Here is a 15211-nt window from a genome sequence, read left to right as displayed (position 1 = left end):
TATGAAAGTTATACAATTATGTAAAACTCAACATTCTGATACTGGTGTACCTATCATGCAGTGGGGCATGAATAATTAATAAAGCTGAATATTCACCATTTTCTAGTTATATTTACACTGTTTTGTGGTTGCGTTTGTTGTTAGGTTTAATAACTTGTTGTTTTGTGACATCTGGAGTTCATTGCTCAACATGATCAATTCATACTTAAAAACTATCATTGTGTATTCTGTACTAAGCACTGCGGTCTCTGTCTTTGGCTTGGTATCTCATGTCAGCGGTAAATTACACCTTAACATCTGTTTAGTCAATCAGCAAAAAAATATGCAAAGCAGCACTAACCACCCTTAACATACATGGAAATGCATGCACCAGTCTTGTTTGCTGCTGAAAAAAATCCTGCTAAATATGAAAAATGTGAGTGGAAATGCGGAAAAGTCATGCAACAGAGTTTTGGTAGCTGTCAGAGGCTGATATGGCTTGACTCTCTCTTTCTATGTTTTTATGCCTACTAGAAGGTCTGAGGTTTGAAGTTAGTGAAGTTGTGCAAATTTGTACATGTGAGAGGAGTCCGATCCTGCTCCTGGAGGGCCACTCTCCTGCAGAGTTGAGCTCCAACCCTTGAACCAAGGAAATCAAGATCTAAAGGATGACTAGAACCTTCTGGGTAGATATGCTGGGGCAAGGTGGAGCTAAACTCTGCAGGACCAAGATTGGACACCCCTGGTATAAGCTAAAATCATAGTAGTGATACATGCTAACCAGGGACTGTTCTTACGCTAACAGTGCAAAAACCCCAGAAATTTCACAAGAAAAGGAAAACACAAACAAATGGATGGATTGGAATCTCTAGCAAGATTCAACTGAAGTGCTATGAAGACATGTGATGGAACTGCGAGGCACCCAGCGGAGCTCCGCTTCTGCATTCAATTGGAATTTAGTGGGTGCTCTGGGCCGCTCTTTGCTGAGACAGCACATTCCCTTTCCTCCCTCTCTCCCAGCCCTCTGCACCACAACACCAGGGATTTGATTGCCTCATTAGCACAGAGGTTGGTGAGGAGCTGAATCCACCACATTGCTCAATGTCAAAAGAGCATACAAGAGGAAAGGTTAACCAACTAAGAGATCACATGCCCTTTCACATCACAGTGTGTTGGTTTTGCATAATCAAAGAAGAATCAAAGAGCAAACAAAGACCAGAGCAACTATGAGTTAACAGATGTATGAACTCCAGAGAGGAGCTGAAAATAATCAAATTGGCACTGGTGCTTCATATGTTGCAATATATGAAAAGTCAGAGTCAATAAGACTGTTTACTGAAGCTGTAAAGCATTGTTTAAGGTCCGCTGCAATCCTCACTCAGATTTTAATTATTTTGCAAACGTAGCTATTTTCTCCCACCAAGTCTCTCTGGACCAAGGGCAACAAATCATGCCAAATTTGAGTACTCCACATCCTTTTTCTGTATGAAAATACACAGGAAACAAAATTATAAGATTAAATGGGATTTAATTTTACTGTACCTGCAACTAGTTCTGAAATGTAATATCAAGTCAGTAGTGACAAGAACAAAGTGCAGCTCAATAACAGTATTGAAAAATATTAGATAAGCATGTCCAAAAATACAGCCGCTTGCAAGGCAGCAAAAGAACAGCCAAAATTTGAAGGGTTTAAAGCTTCTTTTGTAAATTAAATGTCACATCAGATCCGCTTTGCTGCTGTCATGAAGACATATGCATGCTTCTTGATTGCTGTAACAAGTATCAACTCAGTGGAACCCCATCTTTGCAGTGTAAACACAGTTATAAATAATGCAAATAAATGCAGGAATAAAGACCGATTCGCATTCAGTATGCAAATATTACAATGACATCACTACTGTAGGTTAAACGTGGAATGTGAAGCATTCTATGAGGTCACAATTTCTTTAAAAAATATATTTACAAAAACCTGGAAACTGTATATTAAGTGTCTCAGATCAAATTAACTGCAAATGTTTTGGAAGTAAACTTAATGTATAACTAACATTTTTGAAAAATACAATATAAAGAAATATAACAAAGCACTGCACAGTGACTGTATTTTGTATCTCACTCTCGAAAGTGAATGCACTCATACAACCTGTTAGGGAATGTTTTCAACCAGAATCCAGAGTCATGAAAGAGTTTTTTTTCTTCTTCCCCGAATTTAAGATCAAATTTGGAACTGTAATCAGACATACAGCATTTCACATTAATATGTGTATAATATACATGTATATAATATAGTATATGTGTGTATAATATAAAAGTCCTGACAAGTCTTTTTTTCAGCTGTTCTAAATAAGTTTCAAAAATAAATAATAAATTCAGTTAATTATGTGTAGTCTCGGCGAGTACATCTTAAGACTGTGTAAGGAAATGTTTGCAAATAGTGATGAATGGCTATACAGGAACGCTTGTGTGGAAAGCCCTTATATGGAGATGATAACATGCACCCTTATTTAGAATAATCCTGATTTATCAACATTAAAGGAGACTATAAAACAAATTCATTTGTCTATGGACCTGTTCTGAGAGCACATTTTCTGCTCACATAAGAACTCCTGCGTGCAATTAATAGTGAATGAAGCACTGTGTGCAAATACATTCATGCATTTTTAGTATTTCCGACTTGCCAAACACCACCGCTTACCTTCCATCCATTTCAAGCGTATATACCGCTCTTTGAAATATTACTGTTTTCTAGTTTGATGGTGCATGGAGATATCCTACATGGAAATCATAAATAATCAGCTGGAAAGAGACACAAGGGAAGCCAAAAATGACTAAACAATTAAGCATGTACAGAGGAATATGGCTGCAGGCTGAGACTCAGGAAGAGAACGGCTTTAATGTTTGCTCCCTGAGGTGCGGTAAGCTTGTTATGCCATACGCAGGCCTAGTCTCAAGGTCTCAATGTGGGAGTGTACATGTTTCAATCAAACAGAGTAGCAACCAAAAGGCTTTGGCTGCGTTTCTGAATAAATCTGCTGTGTTTTAGACGTTAACAGCGAAGGCTTCCTGATATCGTCTCCGTCAGATGCCGTGTAATGTATGAGATGCCGCCGGCTATACAGCGCTTCCTGCACCTGGTATGCAGCGACACGGAAGATATATTAAACCGTAAAGATACACATCTGCATGAGCAGGGTAGCGGAAGGTCTCCATTTCATCAACAAGTCAAGTCTAACGACTCGTAAAAAAAAAATGAGAGTTGGGTACGCCATCTGTTCGGAAACCGTTTCTGAAGAATAAAGAGCTTTTTACAGCACGGTAGCACACAATACCGTTTTCTCAAGGTGAAAGCACCTGGACAAGAGGTTTAATCTTGAGTGCAAACACTGAGTGTGTGCAGCCGCTGGCTGTTTAAAAGGTTGAGTCACTTAGTTAAACGGGCACGCTGGAGTCGGTGTAATCAGGCGCATTAGGGAGTTAATTGCAGACTGCCTTGCGATTGATCAGCGATACTCCTTTATGCAATGTTTTTGCTCTAGTATGAAGAACGAAATGTCTGACACTGAGGCCTGATAATTAAGCCATTCATCACCCAAGCCTATTACTTCCTTGTACAAGTACCAATGCTCATGCAGATTATAAAATCCAGAAATAAAATCCATTTAACTTGGTGACCTTCCAAAATCATCCATTTCTTTTTCTTTTTTTTTTAGCATATTGCCATACACATTTTTATACTTTAGGCACTTAAATTTGGTTCACGGCCAGAAATTCTATATTGTAATATACTTTTATTAGTACTTATAAAGCACATATTGATGCCTTATTCTGAATGACCATATTTTAGATTCCATAATCCTACCTCATACCTTAATTTAACAGCTACCTTACTAACTATTAATAAGCAGCAAATTAGGAGTTACCTGAGGCAAAAGTCACATTTAATAGTAGGAATTGGACCTTAAAATATATTGTGACCAAAAAAATAAAAAAATGTATATGAATATCTTTTGGTTTGTATCCATTAAGTAAAGTTTCAAGGTAAAACAAAAATATAAAACATGTTTTTAATCCTGACTATTATGGAAATGGGAAGGTGACTGAGATCAACATGCAAACGCAGTCTTATAGTGAAACTCATTTATCATTAATGGATATGATTAATATCACCGTTAAAAAAACTCATTTTTTTAATGACAAATTTACTGACATGAACGAAATTCAGTTATTTGTACTCTTTGCATGAATTTAATTATCATCTAAGCTCAAATATAAGTGAAACTCTGGCGATTTTATGATGTAACATTAATGTCTGTCTCACTTATTTATTTACTCCTTAATTTTTTATTCATAAAAGGTCCATTAAGGGAACAGCGAATTTATAACTGTCATTAGGTGCACATCGTCTTGGAAGTACAAACATCAACTCAAACTCAATTTAGTACAGTATCATAAAATCCTCAACGCTGGCCTGTGTCTCATCAATCAGTTCAATAAACGATCGATGCAGTCATATTCTGTTTGTGCAGATCTCTTCCACTTATTAATGACCTTTCAGAAGTAAAACAATGCGTTCACAAACAACAAATGAGTCATTCTATGAAACGGATGCTTTTTCCTTTCCGGAATGGTGATTTTTGAAGTACACATCTACAAAGAAAGCTTATAAGTGCTCAAATATTTGCAAAGATTTGAACTTGGCTCTGTGACATCCTTTGAACTGTCATTCAAAATGACAGATCGGTATTATTTTGCCTAAATAAGTGGATTTACGCATATAACCGTACTGCTATGAGGACATGTAAAACTATATCATTAAAATATATATGTAATAAACAAAATCTAATTTAAATACACCCTCATAACATGAAATAACAGAATACATTAAAAAAAATTTGGACATGGATTGACTCAAATGCTTCTTTTCAACAGTGGAAACCTTTGGAAAGCAGCTAGAAACAAGCTGGACTAGGGCAAGTGAAAGTGAGGTGGGGAAGATTTTGGCTTGGAAGATGGAAATGAAGTGAGACATTGGAGCAAGCTGGTTCAAAACAGCAAACAGAGTGGCCTGCTAGCAGAGCTAATAGACTGTTTCAAATTGAAAGGAACAGCGGGTGTCTAAATAGAGCGACGTGGAACATTTCCCCTCACATTCTGTCTTCAGCCCTTCCCAGAACAACGGGAAAAAGATACAAGCAACAAAAAGACTTCTAAAGGCCACTCTCCACACGAAGAAACATGTGTCTGCAATGGAGAAGATATTTATCTATCTATAATCAATTCAATTCAATTACAGCTGCCTGTCAACCCGATGGAAACAAAGCTGGAGTCTCATGCTAATGAATTCCTGGTGGGAGACAGAAGATGCTTTCCTGCCTGAGGATGTAACATCCCTTCCTGCTGTAATAGAATATCTTGCTTTCAGGCATTCTGTGCATTGGCAATGAAAACATTAAACAATCAAAACATAAGCAGCCTCTTCAGACTGTCTTATTCTGATTTCTCCGTAAGCAGACGGTTCTCGGATAGCAGTTATCAGTGGATTTGGAAGGATATACAAAACCTTGTGGCAATGCTACAAAAAGAGGGAGAAAAACTCATTTGGAAGATGTTGCATCATTGCAACAGACACCACTGCAGGTGCATGCAATCTTATCAGAAAGTAAATACAAAAGCACAGTGGAAAGCAGCAGAGAAAATAAAGAGAAATGCCAAACCGGGCAAGTAAATTAGTACAGAACATCAGCACAGAAACACATTATGCCTGTGAATGCAAAACAACTCCTGCATGAAATCAGATCAGAGTAAAAAAAAAAACACAATTCTAAAAACCTAACCACATACCTTAGAAATACCACCATTCATATTTTAAAGGAATAGTTTACCCATGACAGAAAATTAATTCTGGCATCAAATTAAGTCAATTAGTCATGAAAAAAATGAATAAACTCGGTGCAATGCATTTTGAAAAGTGCAAAAGTGATTTGACAGGCACAGTGAAGGGAACATTTTTAATATTTTTTCCTTAAATATTGGTTTGCTCATTTCATTGAGAATCATTTAAAAGATAACTATGTGGTACTATATAGTATTTCGAGCTTGACATTGACATTCATTTCCATTATAGCTTTATTTGAGCTTGCTGGTAGACGGATAAATGAATGAGTGTGAGTAAAAGATGACAGAAGGTTCATCTTTTGGGTGAACTATATTCCTTTAAAAAAATCATTTTGAGTTAACATACAGTAAGTGATCAGGTGACAGCACTGAGGAATATTTGCTATCGCAGCCGTCTCTGTCTTCACTTACGAGACAAACCCATTTCTCTAGCTCCAACAAAACAGCCTTGGTGGATCATCAACTGAGCTGTATCTCTCAGAATAGAGCAGGTTATCTCCTGGGTATTCTTTCCTGAGCAAACACTTACTTTTATATCCATGATCCTCATGTACGCTCTTCAAAATTTGATAAGATAGGCTTTTTTCTCATAGAGCAGTTTATCTTTTTGCCAATCGATTTATTTATTTATTTATTGTCTCTCCGAATAGACAGATCACTGTTCCTCGCTGAAAACAGAAATGTATACCTGCTTCCATCCCTAAAAAAAGTCGAGATCAAATGCAGCTTGAGCTCAGAATAGACAGAATGCCAGCCTCAGCCCTGCCTGCATGATTTCATTGAGGTACTGCTTCCCTTCTTGAGAGGAAGTAAGCAAAGCCTCGGGCTCAGGTGGAGAGTTTTCAGTCAATATGCATCCATGATGAACTCACTCCTAACAACATGATGCAAAAGCCGAGACACTGTTCTCATTTGGTCTTTCTAGATGTTTTAAGAAAGCAAATGCGTGCGATCTGTGTTGTATATCACCACGTGGGAGATTAAAAATATTCATGGAATTCACTAAGGAGTGACCAAATCTGCTGATGGTACGATTGCATGTGCGACAATGCTTTTATTCATGCGTTCAATAAACATTAAAAAAGTGTTCAAAAAGTTTACATCAAACAAGTTAATAACTTATGTTTTAGACACAAAATTGTCAGCTACTTTGTCTGTTTTTGCTTCACTAAAGAGAATAATTCCAAACTAAGCCAAAGCTGAATTAGGGATGAATTAGCTGAATTAGTTTGCATAACACCATTTTCAACAAAAAATGTCGAACTTTTTTTTTTTTTTTTGAGTTTTGGCCATTCATTTACCCAACAAATGGCATTTTTGGGAGCCTGAAAATGCAAGCTTTTGAAAATGGGTTTCCAAGTGCACATTGTTTGTAAATGATACCGTTATTATCTTTGTTTAACTACAAAAAAGCAAATTTGTGAAAAAATTGACGTTATGCACACATGTAATATAGGCTAGCAAAACACAAAGTACTAGTGTTCCCAGATGAATCGGTTGAGTGAACGAGTCAATGACTCACTAACAAAGACAGTATGATTGTTCCATTCAACCGTAAGTGTACTGCAAAGTGGACTTCTCAAAGTGTTTCACCAACTAATGTGAGAAATTTCAGTCAATGACTGAGACATTTACCAGTCACTGTGCATCACTCCAACACTTAAAGATGCAGTAAAAAGGCTCCAGCATTATTGAGTTTAATTCATCTAAGCTGTGGTTTATATGTGGCTGTTCATGGGTATAAAATACGCAAGACACAACAATTACAATGCAGTTTTCAGATCGTTAAAGGGATAGGTCACCCAAAAATAAGTAATGAGTTTTTTTTTCTTCTTCTGTTGCATAAAAGATGTTCCGAAGAATGTAGGTAACCAAACAGTTGACGGTAGCCATTGACCTCCAAGGTATGGAAAAATAAAATAAAACAGTATGGAAGTCAATGACTACCATCAGAAAAATGATACTGGTTTGGAACAATTAGAGGGTGAAATGATGACAGAATTTTCATTTTGGGTGAACCCTCCTGTTTAACAGCATATAGACACAGCTAATATATAACAGAATTACATTTATTTTCATATTAGACATCACCTATATTGAACACATTCTTTTTGTCTTTTCTTTCCCAGAAATACCACAAAAAAAAGTGACTTTTTAGTAAATTCTCTTCTCGGTATTCATTGTTTGGTTCATTGGCAATTCTTCTGGCTTTATTGTTTATCATTGTGCTAATCTCAGTTGCTCAATGAGGACCCTCATTAAACTGTTTACACTCACTATGAACAAAGTACTTCCAGGAATCAGGAAAAAGTAATTGCCCTTGCATCATTGACTTTCATAGTTATTTACTGCATCAAATAATGCACACAATCCTCTATTCGTTCACTTGCAAATAACCATAGAGGTGGCAATGTGCAAAATCCTGTTGGGCCATGCAATTCTGGAAGCCAAAACCTGTATATCAGGGTCGAGTGAGGGGCGGAGGGCCGCTCATGACCAATGTCTTATGTAAGCAAGCTGGGCTTTGCTACACCAAGATGCAGCTGGATTGAATTATTGTCAAACCGGACCATTCATAAACATCTGTCAAAGGTTAGCCGTAAAGGAAAATAGGCAGTTCCTGTTGAGCGGCTCCAGAGTAATCTGGGAGTAATTTAGCCAAGGGAGTCAAAAGAGTCTGAGATTTATAGGCAACAGAACGACTCAAACGTGGCCCGGCGTTAACTGTGGCTTCCTTTGATTCTTTTTTTCAGTCGAGGATTGCGTTAAAGTCATAAATTTTTGTAAACATGACAGTTTTACTCATAATTAATGCTTTTATTTTCATATTTAAGACAAATACAGCTAACATTTACTTTTAGTCTATAAATACGAGACGGCAGATGAGAGAAGGGTGGTTTGAAATGTCAGGAATGATGAAACAAAAATGACATTTTTTTAAAGAAACGAATAACTATGAACATAGTACATTACTAAAACTAACATTTCACTATCTTTGTCATCTACAACGCCTTATTAATTGGTTAAGATTTAAAGGTGAAGCTTTTAAACAATTTTCCATTATTACTCTCCTGCTCTGCTATTGGTCGGACAAACAGATAGTCCCGCCCCCAAACTCGTGCCATTGGTTGAGCCAATATATACAAATTTACCCTTTAAAAGAATTCTATTACATAGTCAAAGCACCTCCCACAGACTGAGTCACAGCATATTTACAAAAAGAAATGGCACCACATGTTCCTCAAGGCCAAACGAGTAGAATAACACATCTGGAGAACTCTTCAAGCTGTTTATCTGCACTGTGAGGAGCAGCGTCATGACAGCACAGGGAGAATATTGAATTTCAGTACAGAGTTGAGACAATGTCACCTCAGATGTGGTGCAGCAGGAGACAAGCACACTGTCTTTCAGGAGAAGCTTGTTATAACAGCTCTGCAAAAGCTAACTAGAAGCTCGGAGTACGTTATGTAGAGGACTGTCATATAATCCCATGACAAAGAGCATATCCAAGGGAGGAAAAACAAATGGTTAGACCTGGATTGCTGCATCCCTAAGTGTAGATAGGTTTGAATTGGATCATATCCTGATGGAAAACCTCAGGAATGTTCATGTCACTACAGAGCCAGACACCCAAACCACTGCTTGGAAAATTGCAACGCTATTTATGTTGCCTAACCAAACATCTGAGCTTCAGTAAACAAGGCGGAAAAAAATCCAAAACTCCAGATGAAAATTTCAGCCACTTAAACCCACTCAACACATACTCATTTGAAGCCTGCGAAAGTTTTCTCATAAATATTTATCAGAAAAACCCAATTCTCTTAAAATATAATATGCACCAATATTTAGTTTCACCGTGTTTACAAGAAAAATGTATTAAAATGCCAAAGCATTTATCATTATGCAGCGTTTTATTGTGTATGCGAGCCTGTGAGTAAAAGTTTGTAAGTGTTTGGCGTGTTTATTCATTCTGCGCACGTCTTCTGTGATTCAGGGACATGCACATTGAGATGTCATTTTATAACCTCTGGGTCTGCAGCGTCCTGTCATTTTCAGATACAGGAGATCTTCTTACTGCCTGTGGTTATCAGCCAAATATAGCACAGGATGAGAAAATGAGTGACTTTAACCAACACTTTGCCATGTTAGTGTAACTACTGGCAACCTGCAACGGATATTCAAAACAGTAGGCTGATGAATGCATTCAGTCATTGCATGATGGAAATCCACATATCTAGTGGTCAGTGTGACTTTGTGGAGTCTCGGCTGTGTTGGATGAGGACTAAGTGATCACGTGACATGGAGAAAGTTCTTTATTATGGTTCCATTACATTTCTGACAAGTGAATTACAGTCTGTTATTAGTGCCCAGACTACGTTTTCCATTCAAGTCAGTCGGCATTAGAGGGGTTAGACTAGTGATTTATCATCCGAGTGGTTTCTGTACAGTTTGCTTGGTTTGTCCTTTTTTAGCTCATTTCCTGATAGCGGCAGTTCGCGCCGGCTCATTTTTGCTATAAGACTTTTAAATAAATATTACTTTCCTCCAGGGTGCTAGACTTAAGTAATGTAAGATCTTCGAAAGCATCAAATCAAATGAAATGGAAATTACCCCATTACGCACTATTGATTCAGTCTATCATTTAAGATTCCCAGCAATGAGATGAGCTCTACACGCCAAACATACCAGTTTAAAAGCTTTTTTTCCGTAATGGAGTTATACATTCTTGAAGGAATTTATTTATAATGACACTATAAGGCTTTTCATTGAACTAATTTAAAGCACAAACCAATTTGACCTACTACAAGCACAGCGTCAGTTCTCAATCCATTCTTCTCTCACAAACACAGACCAAGATAATCATTCACCAAATAACACATTAAAATGACCTCATTTTCTGTCTGAAAAAAATAAGGCTCAGTCGATGCCTAAAGACAAACAAAATTGGAAAGCAATAGCAAATAAGCATGACCTTTAAAATGCGGTAATCTGATTGATAAATCAATATCACTATAGTTCTCAAAGTGAAATATGATAATGTCCCTTTAGATTGCATTTAAATAATTATTACTGATATCTTGAAACAAATGCATCTTTGCAAACATAAGGGTGTTTATGCTTTACATTGCAAAATATGCACGTGTCAGGGCGCATGTAACACACTCTCCATCTTCTCTTGCCATCGTTCTAATGGGATTACGCCAACTAGCAGCATCCCATAGGTGTGTGGGTTACAGTTTTAGCAGTATAAGCAAAGCAGTGGTAACACTTTTCATGCAGTGTGGGTATTAAACATATCATCTGGAAATAAAGGCTTATTCATTATTATAGCAATAATTTCATATTAAGCATGCAATTAATTGCAAATTAAATCATGAACACTAATGTAAAGTATGACCAGGCATTTTATATTCCCATTAGACAGACACAGACTAGTTTTCTCATGTCTAATTACAAAGATTTTAAATAACAGTAACACTTCATTTTGCTGTAAAGTAAATACAGCATGGGTTACATTTAGACAAAGGTTAAATTAAAATAGATTTTAACCCAAAAGTTGAAATATTTCATTGATTTTTATTGTTTATTTTATTGTTTTTGATGCATGGGAGGATTGTAAGTTAAATTTGTGTCATCAAAATGTCAAATTTTTAAAGTGAAGGCTGCCACATGGTTTTACATTTCGTATAAAACTGAAATGATATTAGATGACCAAAATAAGGGTTTGCTATTTTATGTTAGCGCATTTTTTTCATGCATTTAATGTATAATTTTGTGTTTTAGAATTGTACTAAATTTAGCTGAAAACTCTCAAAATGGCTTTCAGTAAGGTTTCAAGTGGGACAATTTACCTCCAGCGAGTGTGACAACACGTCCTGCTATTGGGGAGTGTTTTAAATGAGCTGCATTCTTTCTTTTTTTCTTTTTTTAAAAAAAGATATGCTAATATATGTATCTGCAGCTTTTCGTAATCATGACTTTTAAGATTTGTGACACAGAAACTGACTTTCAAAACCAAACCAGTTCCAATATTAGCAGGGGTCATTTGACACTTTGCTGAAATCCTTAACGCAGGAATTCTACTGCTTTAAAATAAGAGTGTTTGGAAATGTTGTAGGCAAGCTGATGCTTCTGTCGGGGGTGTAACAGCAGCGTTGACCTTCTCAATACGCCACGGAGAATGCGCGAGGAATTTTAATACACAGTATCATGCATTTAGGGAGCACAATAGGCAGGTACTTGACACACACCGCTTTCATCCTGCATCATGCATACGCGCAGAGGACACGAAAGATGGGACAAAGTTTGGCGCAGTGATTATAATAAACGACGGGTCACGCGCACCAAACTCCCGTTACAAACGCGCGTGCAGCCCGAGAATCGGACAATGAACCGCGAATGTGACCCATGGTTGCATGCATGCTCTCACACATCCTCCCGGGGTCTGACCCCGGCACACGCACACACGCGAGACGCCCGTGCCCACCGGACACCAGCGCCTCGCGCCACCGGCTCAGCTCTGGACGTTTAACAGGAGGATCTATTTTTGCCATCCGATGTCACAACAAATTAAGAGATCTGGATTGGGCGACGTGCCCGGTCTTTGTTCCGTTCTGCAAAGAACGTTCAATTTTCTGCCGTTGCACAAATGCAGTCGGCAAATGAGACCTTTTGTTACCCAAATAGTATTTGGCTGATGCATAATCATAATCAAGTCATGATATACGCTTTAATATACGCATAAATGCACATTGTACTATCTCTCCCAGTCTTCTTATGTTACTGGGGTCTCAGACGCAAACACAATGATGGAACACTCTTAAAATAAAGGTTTACTCATATAATCTTTTTGAGGAACCGTTTTAGTTACACCGGGTTTTTCAGTTGAGCAAAATTAAAACAGACAATAGGTGCATCGCATTGTTGACTGGGTTTATTAAAGCACCAGAACATGATGGTTTCCCAAAGAACAAGTTAATAAAAAGTTCTCCATTGAACTTAAAAAGGCGATGTTATACCGTAAAACCCTTTTTATTCTGGCTGGAACCTTTATTTTCAAGGTTTGTCTGTGTGAAGGGTGTAACTCATCAGAGCCCCAAAACCAAAACCATCTGGCTTTGATTTACTCAACTGGGTGGGGGTCTTATTATGAACTGTACTTCTTACCAAGCTTAGGTTAAATTTGTTAAATGTATGCCTTCGTATTGAAGACTTTATCCAATGCTCATGCTAAAACCTATTTGACATGGATGAAGGTGAACAATAAAAAGCGGACCAGCAACTTAGACGTCCAAAATCCGGCCACACTGTAAAGGAATAAATAACTCGGTTTACTTACAGAGGAATAAGGAGCGGTATGTAGCAGTCATCACGAATCCTGTAGCAACTGGAAGTCCTTTATAATAATGACAATTCAAACAATGCGCCCCGTTTCCTTCACGGTTCTTCACGAGGAATCACAAAAGCTGTATAGCAGAAGTATTTGAGAAGAAAAATGGATCAGCAGTCTGTTAAGAGACGAGCACAAGGACAGCATAGCTGGACATGCTGAAAGACGAATCCATCATCAAGGACTGGAACATCATCTCCACGTTTCCATCGGTTTCACCGTCAAATCATCAAAGTTCCCGTTCGCTCTGACGGAGGACGCGCGTCTCAGGTTGCGGTTGCGCGGTGTCCTCTGTCTCTCCCTCACTGTCTCTCTCTCTCTCTCTCTCTCTCTCTCCCTCTCTCTCTCTCTGAGTCTGTGGCCGATGCAGAAGAATGCACAGCGCGTGTGTGGATGCTGAAGGACGGAGACCTCTAGAGTCTGAAGCACACTCGCACTGTCTGGATGGAGAGGAGCACAGCACATGTGCTCTGATGGAAGCGGATGCAAAAAGCCACAGTGTAAGAACATCATGTTAACAAGAGTGTTACTGCACACACCACACGTCGCATCTAATATTTTACAATATGCCACGTATGAGCATTTTGCCGTTTTATGCCATTTCGTACATGTTTATATAGACAAGGACCTTACGAGATGTTTTATTTAGAATAAAATATCCTGTTATAAACACGTCTAATATGAAGAAGAATCAGAAGAAAAATAAATACTGCTATTTTTAATACAATTACAAAAAAAGATAATATCTAACATTATACTCATAGTTCTTTATGTGAGTAGTGATATCATATAGTTATTTTATTTAGCATAAAATAACGTGATACATGTGCTTAATAATAACAATGATGGTAATGAAAAAATAAATAAATAATTGATGTTGGGAATCTCACTGTATTTAGTGCTTTTAAACGATTAATCGTGATTAATCGCATCCAAAATAAAAGTTTGTGTTTAGATAATGTATGTGTGTACTGTGTATATTAATTATGTATATATATAAATGCACACACATACATGTATATATAGCATTTTCCTTAAAATATACATGCATGTGTGTAATAAATATACACAGTAAACACACATACATACATTATGTAAACAAAGAATACATATTTTGGATGTGATTTATCATTTGACAGTACTAGTGTATATGTATTTAATTTAATTTAATCATATCACTACTCACATTTATTTATGCCATATTGTACAGTTTTATGTAATATATGTTCTGAAAGTCTACAAAACAACAAACAACATTAATATAATATTTTTGCAGGTAATGCAGAATGTATTATATAAAATTGTAATATACTGTATTAAATATTTAGCAAATATATACACAATATTTTAAACTACAGTTTGGCAAAATAGACATTTATCTCTTTTTCTAATTGATCTAATAATAAAGTAATTCTATTTTCTGTTATACTATTTTTAAAAGGTCAAATGTTGTCATTTATCCATGATTATTTGATATGCCAAATGATTGCATTGGATTCTATATGTTCCTCATTAAAATATGTAACATCATCATATACAAAATCTCTGTGATCAAGACAATTAGCACCTACATTTCACAGTCAGGAGGAGGCTGGAGATACTAAAGCAATTAAACATGTCATTATGTAATCAAGTACTTAGTGCATGCATTTATGCAAAGGATCTTACAGTTAACTTTTTCTCACCATCGACTTTCGCATTTTAAGCTACAATAGAAAGTATTTGATCAACAAAAACGTTACACATTTCATCCTTAGTGCGACACCTGTTATAGCAAAAACATTTATCAATGAGAAATATGATGCAACTCTTGTATTTTTGTAATAATATGTAATATACTCATATTATTTTGTAATAATGTGTGATGCAATACAGTTAATGCAATTACAGTTCATGAAGCACATGATTAGAAAACTGACTTTAAACAGAAGCCAGCTTTGATCTGTATTC

At 36.9% G+C, this 15211-nt stretch overlaps 1 protein-coding gene across 2 annotated transcripts in view; it reads right to left on the bottom strand.

Annotated features, from left to right (window-relative positions):
• The window catches only part of LOC306842684 (CXADR-like membrane protein), an 83300-nt gene extending 69597 nt beyond the window's left edge, over nucleotides 1-13703 (bottom strand). For both annotated transcript variants that reach the window (XM_079373689.1, XM_079373688.1), the window contains exon 1: nucleotides 13211-13703. In XM_079373689.1, coding sequence (XP_079229815.1) covers nucleotides 13211-13241 — 31 coding nt within the window. In that variant the 5' untranslated portion in view covers nucleotides 13242-13703. The remainder of the gene's footprint in view (nucleotides 1-13210) is intronic.
• Nucleotides 13704-15211: the final 1508 nt, after the last annotated feature.

The sequence above is a fragment of the Barbus barbus genome, assembly GCF_936440315.1.
Source record: "Barbus barbus genome assembly, chromosome: 23".
NCBI lineage: Eukaryota > Metazoa > Chordata > Actinopteri > Cypriniformes > Cyprinidae > Barbus > Barbus barbus.
Note: the sequence above shows the minus strand (reverse complement) of the source record. Positions and strands in the feature narration are given on the sequence as shown.